The 22,463-nt window shown below is 40.0% G+C and overlaps 1 protein-coding gene across 4 annotated transcripts in view; it reads right to left on the bottom strand.

The window, feature by feature from the left end:
- The window catches only part of DIP2B (disco interacting protein 2 homolog B), a 220,545-nt gene that overhangs the window by 16,640 nt on the left and 181,442 nt on the right, over positions 1–22,463 (bottom strand). For all 4 annotated transcript variants that reach the window (XM_038577654.1, XM_038577656.1, XM_038577653.1 and 1 more), the window contains 10 exons: positions 22,315–22,442; positions 20,397–20,511; positions 16,760–16,961; positions 11,242–11,351; positions 11,007–11,087; positions 6,474–6,597; positions 5,073–5,194; positions 3,152–3,263; positions 900–1,009; positions 64–194 (listed from right to left, as the gene is read on the bottom strand). In XM_038577654.1, coding sequence (XP_038433582.1) covers positions 64–194; positions 900–1,009; positions 3,152–3,263; positions 5,073–5,194; positions 6,474–6,597; positions 11,007–11,087; positions 11,242–11,351; positions 16,760–16,961; positions 20,397–20,511; positions 22,315–22,442 — 1,235 coding nt within the window. The remainder of the gene's footprint in view (positions 1–63; positions 195–899; positions 1,010–3,151; positions 3,264–5,072; positions 5,195–6,473; positions 6,598–11,006; positions 11,088–11,241; positions 11,352–16,759; positions 16,962–20,396; positions 20,512–22,314; positions 22,443–22,463) is intronic.

Here is a 22,463-nt window from a genome sequence, read left to right as displayed (position 1 = left end):
TGAGATGGTTATAGCCCCAAAGACATCCCCACTCATTCTGTTACTTTGCTTTTCCATTCCTACCTGCAGAGACACCAGAGTGCAAAGCCAAGTCCACAGTAAGGGTCAAGGCAGATGGCGATTTGCCGAGAAGAGTACAACTCACACTGGAGCTTGATGGCTCTACAGAGAGCATTGACTGCAGAGTGGGACATCTGGAAAGTAGGGAACATGGAACACGATGGAACTGGCATCCCCACAGGCAGAAAAAGCTCTAATGATAGCTCTGAAAAGTTTCAATCTCCCCCAAACTCCTCAAAATGATGTCTATTTTCAATTGTTTAAAAAACCTATCTAAGTCTGGGGCGCTGGGTGGCTCAGTCAGTTAGGTGTGTGACTTTTTGTTTCGGCTCAGGTCATGATCCCAGGGTCATGAGATAGAGCCCCATGTCAAACTCTATCCTCAGAGGGAGTCTGCTTGAGAGTCTGTCCCTCCCTCTCCCTCCACAGCCTCTAAAATAAATAATAAATAAATCTAAAAAAAAAAAAAAAAGCCTACAGAAGTCTAATGTAAGGCAACATACTTTTGTTCATTAGTTAATACCAAGTTCTACAAAACATGAATCTATGTTTTCTTACTGGCTTTTACTGTGACTCTTATTATCTTATTAGCTCTTATTAGCTTCTAGGCCAGGTTCAGAACTCTTCATAACACAGATTCCTTGGGATAACTTATTCCGGAAGAGCCAATGCTTTTATTTAAATATAGCAAGGACCTTTGATCCTCCGCCTACTGGTCTCTGGTACAACCAGTTGGCCCCCACATCTGAAGTCCCTGGGGGCAGTGGTCATCTCTATTTTTTGCAGACCTGGCATTTTCCCAGCATCCAGAGAGAGTGAAGATATCCAGAGCACTCTACCTTCACTCCCGTAAGCATGCCAGTTGTGGAGACACTAAAATCAAGATACGCCAGCATCTCGGGAGTAGGAGGCTTATACAACTGAGGTAATCTTTTCCTGGGTAAATCATCTGCAATGAAAAGAAAAAAACCTGATGTCAATCAGACACACTGGAGCATGAAAATCATCGCTCTTCAGCTGGTTTTCTATGGCTTTGCTATGGACAAATATAGCCTCCGAAATTTGCTAAAGCTTAGGCTTCTCTTATTTAACTAAACAGCTCATGTATGTCACTCCTAGAAGTGGGTTGGGGCTGAGGACACTACTGGGTAATAGAAGTAAAGCAAATCTACATCAGGCAAATGTATTTCTTAGGTTAGTAAGGGGTCATGTAACACGGAGGCAGAAGACATGAACTAAGGAAGCAGATCGCTGGTGTTCAAATCCAGCTCTGCCTTTTGTCATCAAAGTGACTTGGGAGTTATTTAACTTGTGTCTGTTTCCTGATCTCTAAACTGGGAATAATACCTACCTTCATAGAACTGTTAGGAAGGTAAATCACATAGAGCACTTTTAAAACAACTCAAAAAACTCAAAAGTCTTAGTTGTTATCATGCTGGTTCCAAGTTAAAGTTCATTATTTACCATTTAGTACATGCGATAATTATGGACTGCTTTAAGAGTTTTTTCCAAGTTAACGTGGTAGATTTTTAAGAATGAAAAGCTAGAATTAGGGGTTATTTTCCTTTGCTTGTTTATTTATACACTTCCTCCCACATTTGCTTCGTAAGTGTGTCAAAACCAACAGTGTCAAGGATATCTCCGCTCCCAACCAAGCCTCTTTAATGGCTCCTCTGGCTTTCTGGATCAAGAAACAATTCTGACTCTGACTTTTAAATCTCTCTATCATTAGGCACCAATCTCTGGTCCAGGCAAAGACTTTATCTATCCCTCAACACACTTTTGTATAGGGTGGGGTTCCTCATGTTCCTAAAGAAACCTTCCTGTTGTCTCTATCAGAGTCCACGGTTCAGGTCTTTCTGAAGTGTGACCAAGTCCAAAAGCCACAGTAGATCCACCTGCATCATTAATACCAACACAGTCCATTTGTGTTATATAACTGTGCTTATGTCCTTTAAGTAACAAATCTAAAAAACTCTAGTTCAGCATCTGGCACACAACCATCACAGAGAACTGCCATCCCTGCATTTAAGCCCATACAAATGTTCCTGAGTTGGACAGACACCATGCAGCACTTATTGAAAAGAGGGACAGAAGAAATTAATGGTTAAGAGGCTGGGAGTGGAGCCAAATTGACTGGGTTTGAATTTTAGTTCTGCTACTTACTTAACTTCCCTATACCTGTTATCCCCATTTGTAAAATGAGGATAAAACTCACACCTATCTAATAGGGTTGGGGTAGGGATAAAATTAGGTAATACGTTAGATGACTGGCATATAACTAGGGTGCAATAAAAGATGTTATTATTATGATTATGTGCAAGGTGCTTTACATTATGTCATTTAACCTTTACAGCTCCATGAAGTGGTTATCACAACTCCCACTTTGTGGACAGTTTTGCCCAAGTTAGTAGGGATACACAGAGAGTAACAACAGAGTATCAGGATTTAAATATCATCTACTTGACTCCAAAACCCACTCTCTTTCCTCTACCAACATTCTCCAGGTATCCCCATGTCTTATCCCCCATGCTTTTTTAGCAGGAATACCATCTAAAATTCATGTACTTTATAGTTTCTGAAGTACTTTCCTATTATGCTGCACTTGATATTCTCAAAAAATATGAGTCAGGTATGGGTAAGTAGCATTTCAGGAAAGGATAATCACAGAGAAGGTTATAAAGAAAATAAGTACTTGAGTTTGAACTAGAACCAGGTCTTCTGACTCCTAGTCCAATGATGTTTTAACTATATCACATCTGGAAATCAAGAATCAGATCATCTTTATATGGCCTTACATGTACGTGGTTACATTCTACATAAGAATCTAACTGCTATTTGAGGATTTCAAGAGTAAGAGAAACACACTTTTGTTTCAAGAGCTCTAAGCAGACTGTGATCTGCATCTTTGGATCTGGTTGTTGTAGCATCTAGTCCAGAGAACCAGACATGAAGTTTTGCCTCTCTCTTAGCAGGTGGAATGTGTTGCAACCTAAGGGTCGCATAAATGTCTTTAGCATGAGAATTCAGGGGATCTCAGGGAGTGAATACTCTTGCCCCTTCAATAGCTCTGGAGAGATCTCCCTTTCACCTGTGTCAATGATGGTTGGCCACGTTTTCACATCCACAGCAGCTGCTGCCTCTCGGGACCTCAGTAACCTCATTAGGGTCTGTGTGGTGAGAATGCAGGCCGCTTTGCTGACCTAGAAAACAAATGGAGAGAAATAAGCACCAGGAAGCTTATCCCCCAGGTGGCACTATAGGTTCTGGCTGCTGTTAAAAGCAACTCATACTGGACTAGAAGCACACCATTCTGGACAGGACAGTACTTGTTTTTCAAAGAACATACAATAGTACAATGGATGTTGTACTATTTGTCCTTCTGGAAATGTGTAACACTGAATTGTCTCAGAAGGATGGTCTTGTTATTGTTTACAACACTGCTTCTAAAATATTTCATAGTTATAATCTCAGTATGGATTCCAACATCTCTTGATTTCATGAAGACCATGATAAAGTAAAAACATGGATTTTGTATCGCTCAGGGAATGCGAGGAGTCAGAGCAGGAGTTCGTGTTTGTCACAGTCTAGTGAATGGAGAAATTTACTAGATCTAGAACATACCCTGAATTTGAGGGATGTGGAGCTGTCACAGAAAACAAGCTCTCCTTCATACCTACACGTGGAAACGCAAAGTGACCAACTTCCCCTTGAACTGTCAAAAGAAGGAAACTCCCTGCTGCTCTGGCCTACTTTGCACAACGTAAAGAGGGCATTTTGCTGAACTGAACTCTGTAATAAAATCATCTACGGTGAACATGGTTTTTATACTGCAGGCTCTGGCTGCTGATACAACAGTGGTTCTTAGAGAAACAAATGCTACACAAATTAGAATTCTGTGTCTTTGGGATGCCTGGGTGGCTCAGCGGTTGAGCATCTCCCTTTGGCTCAGGGCATGATCCTAGGGTCCTGGGATCAAGTCCCGCATCGGGCCCCCTGCATGGAACCTGCTTCTCCCTCTGCCTCTGTCTCTGCCTCTCTGTGTGTGTCTCTCATGAATAAATAAATAAAATCTTAAAAAAAAAAAAAAAGAACTCTGCCTCTTTGCTGTAATATGAATTAGAATATGATGCAATACAGATTTATGTTACTTCCTTCAATTCTTATATTCTCTAGAAACTTCTATCCCCGAATGTGGGTGGCTCAGTCAGTTAAGCGTCTGCCTTCAGCTCTGGTATTATCCCAGAGTCCCAGGGTCGAGCCCCACACTGGGCTCCCTGCTCTGTGGACAGTCTGCTTCCCCCTTTCCCTCTGCTCCTCCCCCTGCTTGTGCTCTCTCTTTCTCTCAAATAAATAAATCTTAAAACAAAACAAAAAACTTCTAACACCTCCAGGGCAAGATCTGGATACCTTTTATACTATACCAAATGAATTTATAAAAGTGACTAAAATAAAAATGACCAACACGAGGGAGAATTCAATTTGGCATGTAACTACCTGGGCTACTGTCCAGAAAAAAATTAAAACATTTTTTAAGAAGGGAGGAAAAAAAATCCCAAGGTGTTTTTTTTTTTTAAGATTTTATTTATTTATTTATAAGAGAAGCAGAGACATAAACAGAGGGAGAAGTAGGCTCCCTGCAGGGAGCCGGATGTGGGACTTGATCCCGGGACTCTGGGATCACGCCCTGAGCCAAAATCAGACGCTCAACTGCTGAGCCATACAGGTGTTCCAAAAACCCCAAATTTTAAGGAGAATTACTAATGACAGCTTTACCTCCTTAACGTTCATGATAAAAACACAATTCTGTGTCTCACCAATAATCACTTTCTCAGATTCCTTCACTGAAAAATGTTAGCCATTTTGGTTAGATAAATGAAAAGGAGGCGGTTTTCAGGAGACAGATTTGACTTCCTGACTCAATAAAACCAGAAAATTAGTAAGGATCTTGAGCTGTCCGACTCTGGATTTTATCAGATGAGGACAAGGCCAAGATAATGCTTGGTACTTACATCAACAATCATGCGGACAGTGGGCAATGTGGCCGTAAGGTTCTGAGCATGAGGAGGTCGGACAGTGACAGGTATGCACCCCGCATACAGGCAACCATAGAATGCAGCTATTAACTCGATGCCTGCAAAACAGAGTCACTTAGCTGCCCAGCATCACTGAGAAACTAAAAAGCAGATCTTCCAAAACCAGTTTATTCAACCATGTGCCAGTTTATTGAGATCATAATTTAACACTGATAACAGCTGAAGAAAATTTTTAAATCAAGAAGGAACTGAACATAAAGAAGGAAAACAAATTTATAAATACAGAGAAGCCAAGAATAAGTAACAGGCCAGAAGTAAACTCTTGAGAGACACCTGAGGAAGGTATTTTGCTATCATAACTTGATATTGCTTAGTAGAAATAATTGCAGAAATCAGGTCTGGTAACTTAGGAGATAAAAGAACGGGGAAAGGAGGGCTAAGGAACACCTGAGATTTAAAAAATTTAGAAGGCTGCTGTGTGACGAGCAATTAGACTTCTGAGATGTCCCTCCATCTGTAATGTGAGTTTTAGGGAGGCAAAGTGAGACTCAATGTGAAGACAACCCTCTACTACCAGGACATGGAGAGTGGCCTCGGGGGGAAAAGCTCTGGTCCATCACCATGTCATTCATTGGTGGGTGGAAGACAATCCCACATGAACACCATAGGAGGGATTCTTTTACTTTTTAAGAAATCTTAGTATCAGTGCAAATAAAATAGCATAGTAAGTATTACAGAACAAAATGAACTAAGGGGGATAAAAGACCAGAGAAGGCCAGAGGCCAAACACATGAGTGGTTATGTGACAGAAGAATAAAGAAACGAACAACTCAAATATTTCATATAACAACATTCTGGTTATTTGCACCAAACTGTCATCAAATAATGGAGTCCCTCTTACTGTGAAGAGAACACTTTAAAATTAAACAAGAGCATGGAAGACGAAAGCAGCAATAACAAAGGAAGACCACACAATGAGCAGGATATAAAGAATGCAAAGTCAAAAAAGTTCATGCACAATATTCTTTAGGAACTGGGTGCTGGGTGAACACTCCTAGAAACAAAGCACCTCTTTTGAGGGTCTCCAAAAGAGAAAAAGTCTTCGTTTATTCATTTGATATTTACCATAGCACCAGCAACTATGCCGGACAGTGGGAATATTAGGGTAAATACAATAGACACACTTCCAGCAGAGCCACGGTGCTGCCCAACTCCAGGGAGTGAGGCTGGGTTCTTACCTTAGCCTGGGTGCCTGGGGCTCCCAGACCTGGGAAGTGCACGGCCTACCCGGGGCGCAGAGGGCGGCCCTCACTTCTCCTCTCACGCTCTGTGGTCTGATAATGGAGCTTGAGTCTAGTTTAACAACCCAACACCTACCAGGTGGATAGAGCAACACCACGTTGTCTCCTGCATTTAGATGCCCCTTATCACCAAGAACTGCCGCAATCCTCTCTGCTCGCTTATGAAGCTGAAGGCAATTGGCTGTGCACACCGTAGTTCCCTTTACATAGAAGAAAGAATAAGTGGGTCAAAACTCAGGAAATGAAACAGTGACAACTATAGCCAATTCAACGTTGTATCAGAAAGGCCTGTGCCTCAGTAGATTCTTTTTAGCAAGTTATCAATTCCAGTGAAAATTCTCCTAGTACAGAAAGACGTGCAGTATTCCTTTTCTATTTTAGTGACTGAAGGAACTCTGGGAATATTGACATTAACTTAATCAGATATATGCATTTATAGTCTTTCTTAAGATAGCTTCAAAAATAGGAATTTTTTATTTAAATGAGGAAATAAGAGTGGAAGGAAAACAAAGGAAAAAAAGGATGAGGGCGGCAGTGAGGTCAGGACAGTCACTGCTGGCTGTATGGCCGTGTGCATTTGTTGTGCGTAACACAAATTTGGCTCTGAATTTTCTAACAGCAAACATATATACAAAACAGTAACAATGAATCAGAGTCCACTAGACAATAATAGAGATTAGCAGATTAGAAAATGGCTGATTCTTCATGATCCTAAGAGTAATTTTCCTGAAGGTCTTCATCAATTCCTTTGTGTTAATTCAAGTTCCACTGAGCTGGGCTTTTGAAACCCTTTTGTGTGTAAAATAAAACACACAAGTATGAAAGCGCATAAAATATGAATGTATAGCATAATGGAAAATCACAAAGCAAGCAACTGTGTAAGAACCAGCATGGCATGAGAAAGACCACTTCCAACAGCACAAAAGCACCCCCGGGGTCCCCTGGGTCTAGTCTTGTCTTTTCTTTCCCTTTGTATGTAACCACTACTTTGACTTTTTAATCTTAATCACTGATTTCCTTTTCCTTATGATGTTACCACCTGAGAAATATTTGATTTTATATAAATGTAACTGTACGGCACATATTTCTGTTTTGCTTCTTTCTCTAAACATTAAAAGTCAGCTATGCTGCAGTACACGGATATAGTTCATTCATTTTTGTTGCTGCGTAGTATTTAACTGTACAAATGGACAACATCATTCTTGTACATGTATCCTCATGCATAAATACATGAGTTTTGGTAGAGGGTAGATCTATAGAAGGAATTGTGGGGTAATTGGGTATGCCTATCTTCAACTTCACTTAATATATATTTTTTAAGATTTTATTTTATTTATTCATGAGCGGCAGAGAGAGAGAAAGAGAGAGAGAGAGAGAGGCAGAGACAGGCAGAGAGAGAAGGGGGCTCCATGCAGGGAGCCCGATGTGGGACTTGATCCTGGGACTCCAGGATCACGGCTTGGGCCGAAGGCAGATGCTCAATCGCTGAGCCAGCCAGGCATCCCAACTTCACTAAATAATTAAATTGAATTATTCTCTGCCTATTGTGCTAATACCATCCTATCTTAATTATTCTAACTCTAGAACTCAGTCTCACAAGAAAAACAAGTTTTACTGAGCTATTTTTAAAATAACTTTTAAGTTTCATTAATATAAAATAGTACATGTTCATATGGAAAATTCAGACAAGTAAAATATAAGTCAGATGTAACCACTATCACCATTCTGGCGTGTATTTTCCTGATTTTTAAAAAATGAGTATATATTATATATAAATTCACATGCAACATCAAAAAAAAAGTTACCACATTATACTATCTGCCTGAAGCTGTGTATTGCACTGGTAAAGAATGTGGGCTCAGAAGACAGCTCTGGGTTCAAATGAAATAGCTAATTTCCTAGTTCTACCACTTACTAGCCTTGTGACCTCAGGCAAGTCATTTTATGTCTCTGGGCCTCAGTTCCCTCCACTTTAAAATGAACTATGAAATATATAGGGCCCACAACAGGGTCTTCAGTAGGCATTCGGTTATTATTATTATTATTATTATTTTTAAAGATTTATTTATTTATCTCAGAAAGAGTGAGCGAGCACAAGTGGGAGGTGCAGAAGGAGAGGGTAAATCTCAAGTAGACCCTGGCTGAGCACAGAGCCCAATGTGGGGCTCCATCTCATGACTCTGAGATCATGGCCTGAGCTGAAATCAAGAGTCAGACGCTTACCAAGTGAGCCACCCAGGTGCACCTAGGTACTCGATTATTTTACTGAAGTTTAGTATACTATTATTAACCACTTCCACATTATGAATTTTCTGCATAATCAAATATTCTTCTATATTTTCTGCATAATCAAATATTCTTCTATAATACTGCTTTGAATGGCTGCATAGTATTTCATGGCATAATTTTATATGCCATAATTTACTTAGTCAATTGTCTACTGTTTGATATTAAGATACAACACTAAAATGGATATCTTTTTGGCTAAAGTCAGGGTTAAATCCATAAGGCCATTTCTTGTAATCTTCTTTTTGGTCCATGGTACGGCAGCAAACTAAACCTTCAAAAAAACAATTTTCTAAGGGTGCCTGGGTGGCAGAGTTGATTAAGCATCCAACTCTGGGTTTAGGCTCAGGTTGTGATCTCAGGGTCATGAGATGGAATCCCACGTCGGGCTCCATGCTGGTGTGGTGCTTGTTTAAGATTCTCTCTCACCGGGCAGCCCAGGTGGCTCAGCGGTTTAGTGCCACCTTCAGCCCAGGGCCTGATCCTGGAGACCTGGGATTGACTCCCATGTTGGGCTCTCTGCATGGAGCCTGCTTCTCCCTCTGCCTGTGTCTCTGCCTCTCTCAATCTCTCTTTGTGTATGTGTGTGTCATGAATAAATAAAATCCTAAAAAAAAAACAAAAAAACAAAAAAACAAGATTCTCTCTTACTCCTAACTCTGGGAAACGAACAAGGGGTGGTGGAAAGGGAGGTGGGCGGGGGAATGGGGTGACTGGGTGACGAGTACTGAGGGGGGCACTTGACAGGATGAGCACTGGGTGTTATGCTATATGTTGGCAAATTGAACTCCAATAAAAAAATGTACAAAAAAAAAATAAGATTCTTACTCCCTCTTCCTCTGGCCGTCCACTCCCTGCACTCTCTCTCTCTCTCAAATAAATAAATAAATAAATAAATAAATATTAAAAAAATTTTTTTTCTGGGCATGAGGGAACAATGTGATAAGGTCACTAAGCTTTCTACTGGTCTGGGCTAATCCAAGGTAAAATATTAAAACATGCAGAGGAATAAATGGATTAAATGTCTTTGAGTCATGTCCATATATTGCTTCTCAAACCAAGAAGCAAATTTAAACTTATGCTTTCTAACAAATACCTGGGGTACAGGTTTCACGGAGCTATAGCTTTAACCATAGCCCAGCTTAGAAGTCGAGTGGGGAAATAAGCTGGACTGACACCTTCTTACTGAAATGTAAGGATCCTAATGAATCCATGGGCCTGGAGGGAAACCCCATGTCACATAGAGGTAGAGCAAGGAAGTTGAAAAGTTTTCTTTCAGAGCACAATAGTTCTTAAGATTTTTAATGACTTTTCCCTAAGATGCACAGCACACTCCCCTCATTAAGTTCTATCACTACATAAACTCTCAAAAGTGTATTTGTATGAAATATATCAGAATCTAGTGGCGTCTGGGCAGAAGAGGGCAATCTGGATAAGCGGCCCAGGAGATTTCAACAGGCTCTCCAGTCTTCCCCTTGATGGTGGGAAATACTATTACATGCCCTGGTCACGGTACTTTCAGCCTGATTCAGCCATTAGAACATATATCAGCGTACACTCACAGAATGCATAACTTAAAAAAATATATAATATTCTGATGAGCCATCTATTAAAAAGTACCAGTTAAATGTACTTTTGAATAATTTTCTATTTGTTTTTCATCTGTCAGCAATAAATCATTTAAGAATATATAGTAAAAATAACTTTATTTTAAAAATTATTTATCTATGGGGTGCCTGGGTTAGCGGAGTCGGTTAAGCTTCTAGCTTCAGCTTAGGTCATGATCCCAGGGGCCTGGGATCGAGCCCCATCCAGCTCCCTGCTCAGCAGGGAGTCTGCTTCTTTGTCTTCCTCTCCCTCTGCTTGTACTCTTTCTTGTCTTCCCTCTCAAATAACTAATAGCAAATAATTAAAAATAATAAATAGAATCTTAAAAAAAAATGCTGATCTAAAGTCATTTTCTTCCTGGTAGAAGTCCAAGAATTAAAAGTCAAATTGGGTAAGAAATGACATGACATACTAATACATCCTATACATCTGTAGATCTATGGAACTACATTGTCGGCCCCACTGTTCCTATCAGAACTGAATAAAGGTGGTTCGACTGTAACTCAAGGAGAGCCGACATTAAACAACACTCCAGGAGGTCTCCTTTCAACCTTGAAGTGATTGCACAATTTATCCTTGTATGTCAAAACAAGGAGAAAGCAGGAACTCCTCCCTCAGAGTTGACAAAAGAAATTTTCTGATGAAAACGATCAAGAGTGCCTAAGATCCTCCCACAATATTCATCTGATTAAATATACAATTGGATTTTTAATACCTTGGCATTTAACAGCATGAAGAGTACATGGTCAGGAGTTGCCTGGGCTCGCCACTGTAAAATCTCTGCCAGAAATTGGTGCTGAAGTCATAGGGCAGAAAAAAGGAAGCAGGGTCAGTAACTTTGCAAAAATTGGATAATGCATCTTCCATCTACTATGCATCTTCCATCTACTACCGAAGTTTAAGTTCTGTCTTTGATTTGTTTATAAAAACCAACACATCTGAACTCTTACCTTCCTCACTAAGTCATTCTCTTCAATTTGCCCAAGATCTCTTCCTGCAGCTTGTGCTATGCGTTTCCCAGCAACCAGGTTCCCAACCATCACGGAAGCAGGGCCTACACCTGTAAATAAAGATAAAAATCAACTCTCTGGGGGGTAGTAATTCAAATTATATCCCTGAAGTATTTCCAGACTGACCCAAACCAGTTCAAATATTCATTCAACAATACAGATTGAGAGCACTCTTCCAGGCCCTGGGAACACAGCAGTAAACAAGACAAACAACTTGTATTCTAGTGAGGAAAGGCAACCAATAAGTACAGACCCAAATAAACGATGTCAAGTAGTAGGAAGTGCTAGAAAAAAAACAAGATAGAACCAGAGAAGAGACAGGGGTTTGGAGGGTGGAAGGGAGTAGGTGGGCTCCTATAGCTTGGGGATGAGGAAATTTTCACTCTAAGAAGGTGACAGTGTTGCACTGGTTCCTACTGATAAATAATCTCATTAGTTATGATCATGGTATGACCCTAAAAATAGACTTAACAGTTGGGAATATCTGATCTGGAAAGAAATTGCCATCTATGAGGACTGAGAATGGGTTCATCGGGAATCTCAGAAGTGCTTTACTAAAAGTTTATTTAATAAATAATGTGATATATCCACATTGTGGGACATTCTATAAGATAACTGGCCTGGACTCTTCAAAAACCGTGTCTTTAAGAGAAAATAAGGCTTTGACTTCTAAATTAAAGGACATGACAGCCAAATGTAATGCATGACCTTGACTGGATACTAAATTTTTAAAAATCAGCTGTAATAAGCAAGTGGAAAAATCTGGATACAGACTGTGTATTATTATATGAAAGCATTATATTAAGGTTAAACTTCTTTTTTTAAAAAAAGAGTGTGTGTGCAGGAGCAGGGGTGGGAGGGCAGGGGACAGGCAAAGGGAGAGGGAGAGAGAATCCAAGCAGGGTCCACGCCTAGCACGGAGCCTGAGCATGCAGGCTCCACGTCTTGACCCTGAGATCATGATCTCATCTGGAAATTGAATCGGATTCTTAACTGACCGAACCACCCACGTGCCCCAAGGTTAAATTTCTTAATAAAATAATAGCATTGTTGTTGATTAGGAAAACTTTAGTAGGAGATTTTTTTTTTTTTGTTTTTGGAGATAACATTACTGAAATATTTAGGAGTGAAATGTCATGATGTCTGCAATTTATTTTCAAGGAGTTCAGTAAAATAATGTTAACAACTGGTGAATCTACCTCCTCTTCTCCTCCCCCCTGCTTATGCTTTCTCACTCCCTCTCTCTGTCAAATAAATAAAAATTTTTTAAAATCACAAAACTTATTACCAGCCAAGTTTTGAATAATGCTGATGTTATGTATCAACTAATACTAAATAGGTTTTTGCCAAAATCTGTTGATCCTAAATATACTGAAACAGCTGGAACAAAATCACTTAAATAATAGACTCAAAATATTTGGGGAAAGTAGGCAAAGGGTATAAGAATTCTTTCTAGTATCTGGCAACATGAAGTATGAAATTATTTCAAAATGAAAAGTTAAAAATTGTTTTCAAACTGAATAAAAACTCAAGAAGCATAAAGTACTCCAAAACTCTGTTGAACAATTTTAGTCTACAAAGTGTCCACTGCAATTTTAAGTATAATATGCAAAACGCCTTCCTAAGAACTCACATAACAAGTTACATACAAGATATGTCATATTGATGACAGCTTTTTATATAGGCAGGGACTCAGAGTACATCTGATTGTGTTAGCTACCCAGTCCTGAAACTACACTGTAAAATTAATAAAGGCATGTCTTTTTAAAAGTGAATTTTTCAGAGTAGCTTAAAACAACAAAAACAATTCAGCAGCAATTTCTTGAGGTCCTTCAGTCTATATTCCTTACATCTAAGGACCAAAGAGAAAAATGAGAACAATCATGTCTAGAAGGCTAACTGCTGACACCCTGCTGTACCTGTAAGTATGCCTGCTTATTTTTCCCACAAAATTATGCAAATTAACTGTGGCAAAGACTGTCAGTCACCAATCTCACTATCTAGATCCCTCTTCTTCCTTAAAAATAGACCCCTCTGTTTTACGCTGGGCAAATCAATACCTGAAATTTAGACTGTATTCCTTAGTGTGGGAGACTAATATGTAAAAGGAAGTGATCTGTAATGATGGAGGTCAGGGCGCCTAACTGGGCCCTGAGGCATATGCTAGGGTGGCTGTGGCAGATTGTTTTATTGTTCTTATAATCCTTCCTTTCCTTCCTGTTGTTGCCGTGATTTTATGAGAGGAGTATACCTCTCTGCTCCACTGATTCTGGGCACGGTCTGAACTTGTTTTGGACAATGACACGTTAGGAGACATGACACGAACAGAAGCTTTAAATATGCTCGTGTGGTTTGGCTTGCCTTCTTGCTTTTGCCATCTGCCTTGAGAAAAATACGGCCTAGTAGCTACTGGTCCCATGATGAGGAGACACACAGAATAGTTCTGAACCCAACCTACAAGATGGAATCAAGCCAAGCCCAGCTGATCCTAGCCAAGTTCAGCAGAGCCACAACCTGAGTGAAAAATAAGTGCTTTTTTCCAGCTACTGAGTTTTAGAGTTATTTGTTATGTGGCATATCTGTAACAACAGTTGGCTAATATAGTGCCAGAGCAAAAAGATGGGAAGCTGGAACCACAAGGACTGAGGAGCTACCACACTAGTCCCACAATGCCTAGCCCTGAATTTCTTCTACCTGAGAAAGAAAAACTTGTCTCGTTTTCTAAGCAGCTATTTGATTTTTCTGAAATCTGCAGCCAAAACCAATCCTAACACATTCCCATTCTTTACACCATAGCTCCAACAGGCAGCTCACTGAGATTTTTGTCACCAGGCTCCCTTAACACCTTGTCCATCTTCCTTTTCTCTCCTTTCTTACCTTATTCCTATTCCTCTCACTTTCCTGTGTCCTTCTTAAATCCCAAGCTCTCATGTTATCCCCAAGTTATCTCCACCCCATCTATGCCATGGTTTTCAAACTGCTTTGGTCCAACCCATATATCCATCCCACCAAATCTTAGCAGGCCATCACAACAGAGAGCAAAAATACAGAATCCAAACCTAATGCCTTCATTAGACAGATGCCCTATCTCTGGAGGCTTAGGAATAATCTTTTATATGTTTCATCATTTAATACAATTGATTGAAATCTGGCTAGAAAAAGAAATGTTTTAAGCATCTTAAAGCATCTGCACCAGGTCTCTAGGTGACATCTTTTAAGCATCTACTATTGACATGAAAATTTTGTTAAAAGAATCCTAGATTAAATGCTATTTATTTATTATTTTTTAAAAGATTTTATCACTTATTCATGAGAGAGAGAGAGAGAGAGAGAGAGGCAGAGACACAGGCAGAGGGAGAAGCAGGCTCCACACAGGGAGTCTGACGTGGGACTCGATCTGGGTCTCCAGGATCACACCCTGGGCCAAAGGCAGTGCTAAACTGCTGAGCCACCTGGGCTGCCCTTAAATGCTATTTAAAATAGGATTTTATTATAAGAGAACACTTATTGCTATGAATACTGAGTCATGTACAGAATTGTTGAGTCGTTAGAGTGTACACCTGAAACTAATACTGAATGTTTATTTCAATTAAAAAAGATATTTAACATATTAAAAACTACTTAATAAGATTTTACACATGACAAATGAATGTAGGTCTTCAGTAAACCAGGATGTAAGATGAAGAAGGGGGTGTTTGTTATATGCATCTGCCAGACACTTAGGCAGGCAGTATGAAGATAGTTTTTATACTTTTGATGAGTTACTTATAGACTTTTTGATTTTGACTGCCTCTATATTAGCCTCTATAAACTCTTATTTCCACCAGCAGAAACTGGTAAATATCATACATACTTTAGCTCTATATACACTGTTACTAAATACTAAGGTTAGTTGATGAACTGACAGTAACATCTACTGAGATAAACAACTGTGATATCATCTTTGGCCACCAGATCACTGAAGTAACTTTTGCAGAGTATATTAAAATTCTAATAATGTTAGGATAGTGTCTTGAATAAAAATATCCTAGAAAGAGGCTAACCTTTTATTATTGTGCATGTTTACTTTTCAGCAAAAGCTGTCTTACAGAAATATGATTAAATGCCACACATCCCCCCATCCCTTCCTAATCTCACCACTCACTACCTCTTCTTGTCCCAACACGTTTGGAGGCCAATGTGCTGATGTACACTCTGTCTGTGAGTGTACACATATGCAAGTAGGTGAATGGGTGGTGCTGGCAGGATCTGTAAGGTCCAGATTTTGGCTTTCATGTGTTTTCAGGGATTCAGGAAACTGGGAGCCTCTTATTATCTTTTCAATTAAAATAAAATAGCATCAAAGCTTCATGATTTCATGTGGAGTTGAATAGATATTTCAACATGATTGACCATCAATTAATTACTCCTCCCTTTAGCCTCTTATTCAGCCTTGTAACCTCTGTCTGCTCAGAAATAAGGTAAAGAAGTGAAATGGACCATTTGAGGTTTTTTCTTTTTTCTGTATGGCAATTCACATATGCTTTCCTGCATCTTGAATTCACAGGAATGTGGCAAATGCAAAATATGCTATTTATCTTGTGCTTACAAAGTAGAAAATTTCGAAATTAGGTTATCTTATTCTCCAGAGATATTATAGGCCCAAATCAGACCTCTAAAGCTTAAAAGAAATGAGGGATTACTCTTAGTGATTCCCAACAGAAAGGCAGTATAACACAGTAATTCAGAGTGTGGATTTTAGAGTAACAAATGGTGTCAGCCTCAACTCTCCCACTAACTAGCTATATGATTTTGAGCACAATTCTTAACTTTTCTAAATTTTATTTTCCACAGCTGAGGGCAACACTTTAGGATCACATACAATGCTTGGCTTGTACTTGGCTTTTAGTAAGCACTTAATAAATACTAGCTATTTTTATTATTATTAGAACCTTCTCTGAGATGACTTGTTTTATTCTAGGTTCCACAAGTGAGATTTTGATCATCTTGACCCCAACCTTACATCCAGGGGATATGGAAGCACACTACTGAGAATTAGTCAGAAGAGGAAGCCAGTGATAAACTCAGAAAAAGCTGCAGGTTCTCAATTCTCTCTGCTTTTGGTCATCTAATGCTATTCTTGTGTTACTAACCTTTCTCTAATCTTAGAGAAAGAATCACGATGAAAAAAGTCAGCTTCTTGAAGTTCTAACTTTTTAAGTCATTTCATTTTTTAAAGATTTTATTTATTTATTTGAGAGAGACAGAGAGAGAGAGAGTGCAAGAGAGAAAGCGAGCAGAAGGGAGGAATAGAGAAAGAAGGAGGCTCCCCGCTGAGCAGGGAGGCTAACGTGGGGCTGGATCCTAGGTCCCTGGGGTCATGACCTGAGTCAAAGGCAGATGTTTAACTGACTTGAGCCACCCAAGCACCCCTTGAAGTTATAATTTTAATGTTATGTCTTCAAAGCTAGCATATTACCTGGTTGCTTTTGTCGAGGTTTTGGCAAATTGGTCACACATGTATGAGGGCACATGAGGATATTGCAAGGATGCAGAGATCCCTCCAGAAAGAGCTGTTTCGTCTGAGATATATGGATCCCTCCTAGAGGAGTTTTTGGCAACGTATTGGCAGGCACCAGAGCAAGACAATAAACACCCACTTGATGAATGCTATCAATTGCCTAGAAAAATACAAAGAAAAATATTCAGTGAGATTAATTTTACTATATTTGACAACCTCCTAATGTAATCCATTATTCTACTCTAGGATTTTTCGAAACTTTTCTATCCACTCTAGGGTCTAGAATCTCCTAGATTATTAAGACATACACCTAAAGTTCCCTACTTCTCTTACCAATGGCAGAGATCAATATAAGACAGGTAAGATATGATCTAAATAGACAGTGGTAGATACTGATTTGTAAGCCTAATATGTCCTCTCTTGAACGATAATGCCCAAAAACTAGAAATTTGTTTTGGGTCTTTAAATAGACAACATAACTCAAGTCATTAGAGGCAAAGTATTTTTATTATGAGCACAAGAGAAGCCTGGACGTGGGCCCTCACTTAACTGGTTCACCAGGTTACTCAGAATCCTGTCTACAAAACAATGGGTAAGGCCCACTGCACACGGAGCCTGGAGGCCACTGACTCCCTCAGTGCATCTCCGCTCCCAGCCCTGTACCTGTGCCCTTGCTAAACGTCAGCTGAGCTTGTTTCTATGCCTTTTATGCTTGTTCTTGTGTTCACATAATTTAACTATTATATCAATTGATAAAATAGAGTGCAAAAGGATAGAGAGAGTTATGCCTTGGAAAGCCTCATTAAAAAGTTATCATTGGTAGACACAAGTTAATTCTAAAAGGTAAGATTCTGTATTCTAGTCCCTTTGCATGTACCTGCATTCTAGTCTAACTTAAAGGAAATGAAAACAAACCAAAGACCATGCAATTTGATGTAGGTTGTCACACTACTCTATTATGAAATGCAGATATTTACACGTTTTGTGTTAAAATTTAATACTTGAAGAATTTCTTTTTATGATTCTCTGCTTCAATCACCTTTTAAAACTGACCACTATTAATATCAGTTCCAAGCATACCAGCTGAGAGTTCTACTGTATCACCCATAAGCCTTACTGAAAAGCAGATATAGCCTTAGAAGAATGGACTGATGGTCATAAGACAGACAAGGCCTTGTTTTAAAGCAATTTGACAGTGCAAAGAAATAAACTTGAACATCATATTACTCAGACTATCCTACTAATCAATATAGACGACTGGGAAATAGAAAGTCTGGCAGGTTCCTAGATCTCTGGTATTTTAGAACATACAGAGTCTGCAAATGTTATTACCTGTAGCCTGGACTCCCCACTGAAAATACACCATCTGGCAAATTATCCATCGACCACCTTCTTTAAAAAGTTCTAAGTTAGGTATTTAGTTTATGTTATACACATATCTGGAGTTAACCTCTAGGCTCTTCCCTACCAGAACATATGGGGTCCTTACTATTCTACTGTAGATCCAAATGCTCCAAGCTGAGAAGCTACAGATACTGGGGAGATAATGCCCTCTTATTTCATGACCAAATCAGACCCTGAATGACTTTTACAAGAATCCGGATTAGTAAGTTAGCAGAGCATGTAATTTCTATAATTGCTTTCCAGGGAAAAATAAGAAATATCTTGGGAAATTTCAGTTTCCTATAATAGGGAAAAAATGTGTAACTCATCACAACATTCTTCCATTATGTCTCACAATTCATTCCAAATGAAATAAGCATTTTGTTTGTTTGAAAACATGAATAGTATGGAAAATATTCTCTTGGCAGGTCTGATTCTTAGCCATCTTTCAGAGATCAGCCCAGCCCCACCTGTTCATGGTCTTTTCTGACCAGCCTATCCTCAGTAGATTCTCTTTCTTGTTTTTTTTACTACAAATAATCTTGTTCTACCAGCTGATAATTCAGAACTACAGACCCTGAGGATAAAGGAAATCTTCAAAGTTATCTTGCCCTATCACTCATCTCAGGTTTACATCATTTCTACGACATTACTATTAACTAGCAGTGAATATATCCAAATGCCCCAAGCAGATAAATAATACATGTCGGGAACACTTCTAGTAACACAGAATTTTCTTTTTCTTTCTTTTTTTTTTTTAAGATTTTATTTATTTATTCATGAGAGACACAGAGAGAGAGGCAGAGACACAGACAGAGGGAGAAGCAGGCTCCATGCAGGGAGCTTGACATGGGACTCGATCCCAGGTCTCCAGGATCAGGCCCTGGGCCGAAGGTGGCACTAAGCCACTGAGCCACTGGGGCTGCCCTAGAATTTTCTTTGTCAAAGACAGCCCATGCTTCTTTGGGGGATCATACATTATCCAACAAATATCTACTGAGCCTACTATGTGTATGTGCTGGCATGACTATCAGGATCTGGGGACTGAATTGTGAACAAAACAGGGGAGGTCTTGGCTTTCATTGGCCTTATACTGTAGTGGATGTAGAAAATAGTAACTATAAACACATGGTGATGAATACCGCGCAGGCAAATAGAGAGTGAAAGGGAATGTTATTTAAAACAACAGTCTCTCTAAACCCCTTACTGGAGATTATGCTTGCAATTATTATTTTTGCTGTTAATAATAATCACCATTGTTATTTACTAAATGCACCTTGTATACTTCAAATAATGACCTCACTGAATCCTTCCCATAGCTCTATCAGGTTTACAGGTTCAGAAATCAACTGAGTGCGGTTAAGTAACTTGCCCGAAGGCACAGTTCTGGAATGAAGTGGTGGGAGATCCAAAGGCTGTAATTTCTTTTTTTTTTTTTTTTTTTTAAGATTTATTTATTTATTTGTTCATGATAGACAGAGAGAGAGAGAGAAAGAGAGAGAGAGAGAGAGGCAGAGACACAAGCAGAGGGAGAAGCAGGCTCCATGCAGGGAGCCCAACGCGGAACTTGATCCCAGGACTCCAGGATCGCGCCCTGGGCCAAAGGCAGGTGCTAAACAGCAGAGCCACCCAGGGATCCCAAAAGGCTGTAATTTTGAATGAAGACTGACTCTTCTCATCACTCTAACCCCCTAACTAGTAACGTATCCCTCACACAGAGCTCAGGTCTTTCTCCTTCTCTGATGGCTTATCTTACTCAGCTCTCTAACTCCATAGGAAAGCTCCTTCAGAGGAAGAACAATATCTTACATTTGCTCGGATCCCTGCACGCTAGGCACCCATTAGAGAACATATGTAGTAAGACTGTAGTTGTTGACAAGCGGATTGATTTCTGTTAAAGATGTGTTCCACACATGGTTAGTTTAAACTTCCATGGTTACTAACCACTCAGGCACAAAAAAAGAGAAAGAATTTGCTGAGGCAGGTCAATTCAATTTCTTGGCAACCTGAGCAGAAAAATACTATGTAGTCCAGAGGGAGAAATGGTACTAATTACATTATTTTGCCAATAGTACCCAGAAATCCGAGTACTGACTGGCAAGAAAAGCAAGGTGTCATAACTGGCCCAACAAAGAAAAGGCTTGATCAGTGGCTGCTGTCACCTCTGACAACAAAACCAACAGGCCCTGACAAATACCCAATGTGTGCTCACCTGCAATACACGGCTCATCCACTGGAAACTGTCTTCCTCTGAGGCGTCGGGTCTTTGTTCCGCAACCACCACAATGCGCTCATCATAAAATACAGACACAGAAAACACAGCAATTCTAAGAGAGACAGATCGAACACATCAGGACTCCCTTCACAACCAGTTCTGTTTGCTTTGCTCAGTTGGAATAACAGAGAGGAGACATCCCCACCACGCTACCCAGAAATGAGTAGTTTAGAAAAGAAAATGCCACAGTCATTACCATTAAAATGAGGACTCAAAACATGTATGAATAAGCACCACTGGCATGAACAGTGGGACACAGTGATAAATAGGACAAAGTCCCTGTCTTCATGGAGCTTGCATGTCAGAGACAGAACAAATAAATATAAAATCATGTCATGTTGTAGTATACACTAGGAAGGAAAGCAAGGCAGGGTGAGGGGCACAGTGGTGTGCGGGGTGGCCGCACCACCAAAGGCAGGGTGGTTGGGGAGTGCCTCCCTGAGGAGCGGACACTGGAGCAGAGACCTGAGTGAAGTGAGGACGCGAGCCATGCGAAGATCTGGAGGAAGAGGTTTCCGGGCAGAAGGAACGGAAAGCGAAAAGGTTCTGAGGTAGGAACGAGCTTGGCAGGTTTGAGGAACAGCAAGAAGGCCAGTGTGCCTGGAGCAGAGTGGTGAAGCAGAGAGTGGTGGGGAGAGGTCAGAGCCAGGCCAGGGCAGGCGGGGGGACCTGGCAGGCCAAGGGGAGGGGGATGTTCTGAGTGAGGTCTCCGCTCGAACGTCCCCTTACTAGTGAGGCATTCCCAGACCACCCTATACAAACCGGTAAGCACACTCCCACCCCCCCAGGGGTGTTCTTTCTATGGGGCACTTAGCATCATCCCCCATGCTCTCTATTTCCCTGTCTCTGCACTTACTGTCTGTTTCCCCCAATGAGAATGTGAGCTTCACAAGGGCAGAGACCCGGCCTGTTTGGTTCACTGCTACATGCCCCATGCAACCCTCTGAGCACCCAGAACAGTGGCACACAGTTGACATCCAATAAATATTTGTTGAACTGGTGCATGAAAGAATGGGAAGTCGCTGGAGAGCTGAATATGTCAGCATGCAGGACCATCTCCTTCCCTTCCTTCCTTCCACATGTATTTATTGAACACCTACCATGTGCCAGGCACTGTGCTGAGTGCTGGGGATATAACAGTGACCAAAGACAGAAGGTCTAGTGCCTCACTGAGTTTACATCTGAGAGGAAGCCACGTCATTACAAAAACTACACATTTTAGGAACTGGTTCTCATGTTGGTTTCATTAATCTTTCCTAACATCTTAAAAAACTAAAGGGATACCAAGAGTGCTTTAAAGATATATACCCATGATTATAAACTATTGGACAGATATCAACTACTCAAATATGTACCAAATATCTTTTCTTGTGCTAATAAACAAAGAAAAAAAAAGGATTGGTAATTGACTTCATCCCCGGAATTTGAAATTAGCACTTGTGTACTATGTCAATCTCTGTGTTAAAATGTTGTAATAATTTAGAGATGAGCAAGAGGAACAATCCTCAGATATAAAATTCCTACAATGTAGCATCTATTTTAATTAGTCTGAATGGCACTACTTCTATATTGATGGAATGTAGTTAAGTTCACTGTTCTAAGTAGAATTCTCCGGAGTCCTCAGAATTCCACAAATAGTAATAGTTAAAAATTAAAATACAGGATGGGGTTATATCTTATTCGTCCCAACTTCAATCAAAGAATCTGCCATATTAAGGTAAATATTCAAAGGCCAGTTCCTGCTGTGCTTAACCAAGAATAACCCAATCACTCAGACTACAGAATACAAATCACCCTATAAAGATACATTTAGATTCTACTGGAAGTGCTAACATTTGAATTTTGTACTACTCACCTTCCTCTATAAACAGTCTTTATTGATTCAACAGCCAATCCAGTAGCAACAATGTCATCAGCGTTATGTCTTCGACCACTAACCATCAGTAACCCATCCATTTTTCCAACCACGAACACCAAACTGCCCTGAAAGGTAACAACAATTAA

Source organism: Canis lupus, chromosome 27 (assembly GCF_011100685.1).
Source record: "Canis lupus familiaris isolate Mischka breed German Shepherd chromosome 27, alternate assembly UU_Cfam_GSD_1.0, whole genome shotgun sequence".
NCBI classification, from domain to species: domain Eukaryota; kingdom Metazoa; phylum Chordata; class Mammalia; order Carnivora; family Canidae; genus Canis; species Canis lupus.
Note: the sequence above shows the minus strand (reverse complement) of the source record. Positions and strands in the feature narration are given on the sequence as shown.